This window comes from Scomber japonicus, chromosome 12 (assembly GCF_027409825.1).
Source record: "Scomber japonicus isolate fScoJap1 chromosome 12, fScoJap1.pri, whole genome shotgun sequence".
NCBI classification, from domain to species: Eukaryota; Metazoa; Chordata; class Actinopteri; order Scombriformes; family Scombridae; genus Scomber; species Scomber japonicus.
Window position 1 is genome coordinate 24,348,382 of NC_070589.1, and position 7,152 is coordinate 24,355,533.

At 35.4% G+C, this 7,152-nt stretch overlaps 1 protein-coding gene across 1 annotated transcript; it reads right to left on the reverse strand.

Moving 5' to 3' along the window:
- Positions 1 to 708: 708 nt before the first annotated feature.
- Positions 709 to 6,650, reverse strand: txndc12 (thioredoxin domain containing 12 (endoplasmic reticulum)). Its single transcript, XM_053330190.1, has 7 exons — positions 6,493 to 6,650; positions 4,648 to 4,708; positions 4,308 to 4,360; positions 3,273 to 3,346; positions 3,010 to 3,079; positions 2,313 to 2,396; positions 709 to 1,816 (listed from the first exon to the last, which is right to left on the reverse strand). The coding sequence occupies exons 1-7, from the start codon at positions 6,590 to 6,592 to the stop codon at positions 1,737 to 1,739; spliced, it is 522 nt and encodes a 173-aa protein (XP_053186165.1). The 5' UTR covers positions 6,593 to 6,650; the 3' UTR covers positions 709 to 1,736.
- Between the last annotated feature and the right edge of the window lie 502 nt (positions 6,651 to 7,152).

Below are 7,152 nucleotides of genomic sequence, written 5' to 3' on the forward strand. Positions count from 1 at the left end.
CACCGAATATGGCTTACCAAGTCATTGTTTATTAAAAGGTACCATATTATGCAAAGCTATTTAATTCTTTAACCATTAACGATGCTCAACCCACAGCAGAGCTCAGTAATTATCACCTGGAGCTAAATTAAAAGTAAAACTATAATGCTGTGAAAACTGCAATTGTTTCATTTGAGTTAGTTTTGCATTGTTCATTGTAGTTTTTATTTTTAGTCCAGTTAACAAAATTACTTTTTCATAGTTCATTAACTATAATAATCCTGCTGTGAGGACACTCCGACTATGCAACTTTTGTCCCCTCAGGTTAAATTTGACCTGGTCTGACTGTTAATGAAGCATAAGGTATAAATTATCGCCCGATTCTGTGTTAGACCTCTTTAGCCTACTTTTTTTTGGTTATTAATGATGATGATGATAATAGTAATAACTTTGTATAGCACCTGCCATACAGGAAATGCAGCTCAAACATATTGCTTTATAACTAAATTTTTGTTTTGACTGTTTATAAAGCATAAGGTATAAATTAACACTCAATTATTTATTTTTGACCAACTTCATTTCACCTTATCACAGATTTTTTGGAAATTATAGTCAATAGGCTTCATTTAAATGAAAGTGTACCTAATTTCTGAGTAATCGCCTGTTGTCCTCTGGTGTCAAAATCGACCCGAGCACAACAGGAGGGATTATTTATTCCTGCTGTGAAATGAATGCATTTAACTCACATGAATGAAACGACTTCACAAGCTACTCAATACAAACTTTATTTGCACACTTGGTTGTGCACATGTATAAAATACATCAACACACTGAACCAAAGTTTTCATCCCTTGTTCAAAGAGTTTTTTTGTATTAATGAACTGAGTGGTGTGGACCTCATGAGCAGCAAAAAACAAACCAAACAGAAAAAAACAAAAGAAACGATACATAGCTAAATAAGTACTGAGATATTGGCAGGATTAAATGAATAGGATTATTTTTAAAGAGTGGATAATATAAATCAGACGTACAGAGCTGATATTGTCACAGATAGCTAACGTACTGTAGAGGATCTTTGGAAGCACATTACAGGAGATGTTTAAATACTCATCTGGACCAGTATTAAGTACTAGATCATTGCTGTTGGCTGGAAACGGGAAAAATGTGTTTGTGAAACTTCACAAAAATCTAAAAATCACTAGAAGTTTGTGACGATCCAGTGACAAACAAGGCATTTTTATTTATTTATTTAGGTCTTTTAAAATTTGGCATTTTTGCAGGTGTTGGGTTTCCATCCAACAACAACAGCAGCAGCAGCAGTGTGTGTGCAGGTGAGAGTTCATCAATACTGCAGTAAGTTTACTTGGCTAACTTGTTTAAATCCTCTACAGATACAAAGTACAGTAAATGGCATCGACAACAGTAGATTACAAATATACATGATGTAATAATAAAAGACAGGAGAAGTCTGAACAGTGTATGAGTGTAGAAGTGTTTGGAAAATCGTACAAGACAAAAAAAAAAAAAAAAAAAAGACTCAAGCACCGACATCTTTTTACTGGTTGGCTTGGTTTGGTCAATGAGACGGACCTGGCTGTCTTCAGTATGACTATAAATAGTTTAAACGGGGTTGTTGTTTCTGAGGGGTAAGGAAGTGGAGGGTGAGGGAGAAGGGGGGGGCGTTACGGGCGCTCTGAAGCACAGGCTCAGGTAGACGAAGTGTAGCCCTTTACAGCCTGACGCCCGTCGCTGCCTCCTCACAGCTCGTCTCCGGTGTGACCCACCTTGAAGGCGTCGCCCGTCAGCTTCTCCTGCGCCTCCCTCATACTGGAAAGGACTGGAGAAGAAGGCAGGAGACACACAAGTTTGATATCCACAGCCTGATAATGCACCACTTTTAAAGAAGCTTACATATGCAACTAATTAACCTCCTGCAGTCAATTTCATTTTTGGAGGATCCAGCACTTTGTAACTAAATATTTATAATAAGAAATGATGGAAACATTTTACTGAAAGCCCCCCCTATTTAGCATTTATAAGCAGTATGTAAACAGTTAAATAATATATAACACTATAATGTAGAAGTAAGCAGATTATTCAAGTATTAATCAACAACTGTAACTCCTGTGGGCATCCATAAGTAGAGGCTGGTGAATGAAAGTTGTAATAATAAAAAAAATGCCTTAACAGATGTTGTAATTGCTGACAAATATACATTAATACTTAAAAAGTCCCTTACAGCTACTTAGGAATACATTATAATGGGTTATAAACTACTGTAAATCCTCCTATTTAAACATGTAATAAAATAAAGTGATAATTAGGATTTGTACCTTGTTCTGCGCTGCTGTAGAAGTATTTGTAGTTGGGATTTCCGTTTTTGTTGGTGAATTCAGGGTGGACTTTACCGCTGGGATCTGTGAGCAGAGGAAAAAAAAAAAAAAAGAGTCTTAGATCATTTTCAATATAGAGCTACAACTAACCATAGGTTTCATTATTAAACTGCTGATTGTTTTCTTGATTTCATTTTCTTGAATCTTTGGTTTTTAAAATATCAGAATAAAAGGAAAAATGCTCAGTAAAGCTGTTTCATCCAATCAAAGATCTGTTTGTTATAATAGAAAAAGCAGATTCACTGAGTTTTTGGTACTTCTATTTTTTTTTAAAAGGCTTAAATGATAATTGAAATAGTTGAGGATTAATCTTCTGTTGATATTCTACTACAACTGTAACATGAATATTTAAATATAACTTTTTGCTGTGATCAGTTCATCTTTGCTGCTCTGATGTTTATTTTTCTGTCGAGCATCAGTGAGAATTTAAGATGTAACAGCCTCAATATTTTGTCTTCCAGATAATTCACCAATCCTCAATTCCTAATTCACACATTGTGCCTTTCTCAGTCCTTGCTACTGAAACCACCCACAGATTCATCAGCCGCTGCACGTTATTCAGACACAGTAACTCAGTCAGTTGCATGAATACCAGCCAGTGTTTACAGTAAAGGTGACTAAACTAACTCCAGCGTACCGAGGAAAAGAATCCGAGGAATGTATCCACCGTCGGGACTGAAGGCGTCATCCTTGGGCTCCTCCTCGTCCTGTTCAGATAAGAGATAAACCATGATGTTCAAACAAAAAGAAAGTAGACACTACATGCGTGCAGGAGAGACGATAAAGAAAGAGACATAACACAATGTTTGAAATAAAATAGAAAAGCAACCTGACCTTGATTGGAAAATAAAAAGGAGAAAGTTTACTGGTAAATATGCTGCTGTTAACATTTACACTCACCTCCAGGTTGACCATCACAAAGTTGTGTGCCAGCTCGGAGATTTCCTTGGACTCAGCAAATTTGGGCTTCAGTGCTGATGTGAAAAGAGCAACAATACAAAGGATGGTTATCTTACATCGCTGTAAAGGTGCATTTCAGACGGTCATTTTGCTGACCTTGCAGGACGGACTTACTGAAGTTTATGTACATAGTTTAAAAACACAGGAATGGATCACACATGGATCATTAAAAAAAATAAAAAAGTGGATGTAAAGAGCAGAGAAAAAGAAATACTAATTGATTCATATCTCTTTTTGATGTAATTGTAGTCAAGTTTGAGTAATATTAAAATAAAATAAGAGTAAGATAGGATATTGTAAATGCTAATAAAAATAATTATCTCATTAAAAGTTCATGTTACTAATGAACATTCATTTTAAATAACAGGCTGAACTCCAACTATTATGTCTGTATTCATGCCAATAAAAGTCCTATCCATGATTCATAATGCAGTCCATGTAGCCCATTAACCTACTTTTATCAAATTAAAAACATTACTTTCTATTGTTTGAGGCTGTGAGTGAAATATTAAAAACTGCCCACAGAAAATATTGTTTTAGAGTCACAATAACTGAATGTGACAGTGTGAATGACTTGCTTCATAAATAAGCGGCAGAGTCACTTCTATGTTTAAGTCCTTTTCAGACAGAGAATATGACACATTGCATTGCTTCATCTGTCTGTTCTGGCTTTTTATCATTTAGACACAGATATACATTATATACAAGTAACATAACATGATTTTTTATCATGGTTTCTTTTTCTCTGCACTGCTTTTAATTGATTGTGTTTTCATTTATTGTGTATGGTTTTATTGTTTTAATTGTCTCTGAGTATTGTTAAAAATGCTCTATAAATAAAATGTATTATCATTATCATTATTATTATTATTATTATTATTATTATTATTATTATTATTGTTATTATCTCTGTCACCATGAAATCCTCTCCACTGATCTGAGTTTATTAACCGGACAGACAGAACATGGTTTTACATTTGCAGGCTCCACACCAGCTCTTGTGGACGATGACCATGATCGGCAGCCCGCTGTAAAACACAAACACATGAACAATGAAGTGTGTCCAAGCTGATTCAAAAAAAAACTGAAAACTAGTAACTGTGACCTTGATGTGTTTGGCCTGACACTGAAAAAAAATACACCCTAAGCTTTTTGAGAAAACATTAAACAGAAGCTTCAGGTGTCAACTTGTCAATCTGCTCCAGTCAAGAATAGAAATGCAGACAAAGGGGATTTTTTTTAAAAGCTGTTTGAGGCTCCAGGGCAACAAAATGTGGCTCAGCAGGGTTACAGGAAGTGTTGATGTTTAACTCACCTGGCCTCGGCTTCATTTTTGCCGTCTTCCAGTGTCCTCCAGTTGATGTTATCTCCGAACCCTGCAGGGATAAAAGCATTAATGAACACGGCAGCATTGTGTAACTAGGATAAAGTTTCTACAACAGGGTGGGTCTGCCCTAAATAGATTGTCAATAAAAAGGAAAGGTCGAGCAAATAAGACTGAATGGTCGTAATTCAAGATCAAGCAAGAGGTATACATGACTCTGCTCAGAGGATTACTGGGTAGTGGTGGGAAAATGTGAAATATGTGAACTTTGCTTTAACTCAGCTGTCTAAGATAATCTTTAAAACTCACATCAGTTGATATCGCATCACAGAGCTGCAACTAACGGATCATTTCATTATCACACACAAAAGCTTCAAATTCTCACACACTGTCGTCCCCTCCATACAATTTATTCAGGCATTTTAAGCTATGTGCTGTATTTCTATTGTACTCTGAGTCTTTTTTATATTTATTTGTATGTTATATATTTCCATGTATTATATATAACTCTTTTTTCTTTACATGTGTGTTTGGCAAATGGCACACGTATGTTTGAATGCATATATAATGTATCATGTGACTCATGTGAACAGAGCTGATGATCTATTAAAGGGTGACAGCTGTAAATATTTTGTCAAGTCTGAAGAAGGACACGTAGCTCTTCTAACTGCATCTGAGGGATCTACTGTGTGCAGACCTTCATCTTTCATTGCTGCATTTTTGGTTTAAATCAAATGACTGATGAACAGTTATTTGATTATCAACATAGCTGCAGATACATTTTTCTGTCAATCAATGAATCAACTGATCATTCCAGCTCTAATCATATAGTGACATAAATGCAATTTTTTCCCCAAGGCTTGTAATTTAAAATCTGTAGTATTGTGACCTGCATACTAACTAATATATTGTATTTAAATATGTTTGTAATGCCTTGTATAGTATGTATATTTTTACTCAGTATGAATACTTCCACAAAGAACAAAACTCATTTAAATTGATACAATTATATATTTATGTAATTAAACTGGAGAAACCTTGAAGAACAGGTTTTTCAAGTCAGTCTTCAAACAACAGTCAGATGTTATACAAACAGTTACAGACGTTTTCCTTGCTGTAATCATTCCTCATAGTTTATTCCTCAATTATTAAAAGATCTCCTTCAAATGTGCTTTCAGTGTAAGTGATGGGTGTCAAAATCCACATTCAACTTGTGCAAAAATGCATTAAAAAGATCATCTGAAGCTTATTTGAGGTCTGACAGTCAACAGTTTTATAATTTACAGTTTTGAAAGTATAGTAACAAAAAAAATGAACTTTTGGGCATTAAAAATACTGTAACATTGAAGCATATCTACTTGATTTGACTTTTATTTACTTTGTCACTTGTTCTGTCTTATTATCAGCTTGTCAATCTACTGTAAAGCACTTTAACCTGTATGAAAGGTGCTATATAAATAAGGTTTTATTGATTGACTGATTGATAATGGGTAATTTTAACTATATTATATACTGTTGGTCATTATAAGTCTAAATTATTAGTAGCTATACTTATACTCAATTTGGGCACCTGGTTGTTCTAAGACTGACTGGTAAAAACTGTGAAGTTGTCCTTTAAACATTAATTGCATTCATGGTTAACCTGAAATATTGAACATAATGAATTCACCTCTGGTAGTAAAAAAAAAACACAACTTGTCACATGAAGTACCTGAGCAGGACTCACACCTCAGTGATCCAGGATGCTGACACACAAAGGCAGCCAGCTCTCCTGATCAATGGATACAACCCTGCAGCTACACATCCTGCTTTTCAGTCCTGAAATACTGCACTCACCTCTGCTGCTGGCGGCTTGGACGACCCCTTTAAAGTACGACAAGGACAGCAAGACCTGCAAGGAAGAAAATACTGCGATATTGAACAGAGGCGTTTGCATTTTGACTGGCTTTTTTATGCTCACAGATATCAGCAGCTAGCTTTAATGGCAGTGAATGACTGCGTTATTTTTTGTTTGTACCCCTAACCGCATTCTGCCAGGCCCCGCCCCCTACGCTGCCTCTGATTGGCTATAATTCTGTACGTAGTAATAAGTAGCCAATCAGAGGTAGTGTAGGGGGCGGGTCTTAGTGGAATACGGGTGGGAAAAACCATGGGAAAAACGGGAACTGCGACCCGGATGTTCAACGGCGCACAAATCACTTTTTTCCCCTCAATCTTTATTAAGGAAACATGATACAAACAGGGCAGACTGCTCAACTTAATGCTTATATAATATACAATAATATAGCCTAATATGATAATAATAATAATAATGTAAATGATATTAATCATACACTTGTCTTTAACTAAAACATAAAACATAAGTAGGCTATACAAATAGATGGAATAGAAGACGACTGAACAAGGCAAGGCAGTTTTATATAGCGCATTTCATACACAATGGCAACTCAATGTGCTTTACATAAAATAAACATTTAACAGTAAGAATTGGGGAAA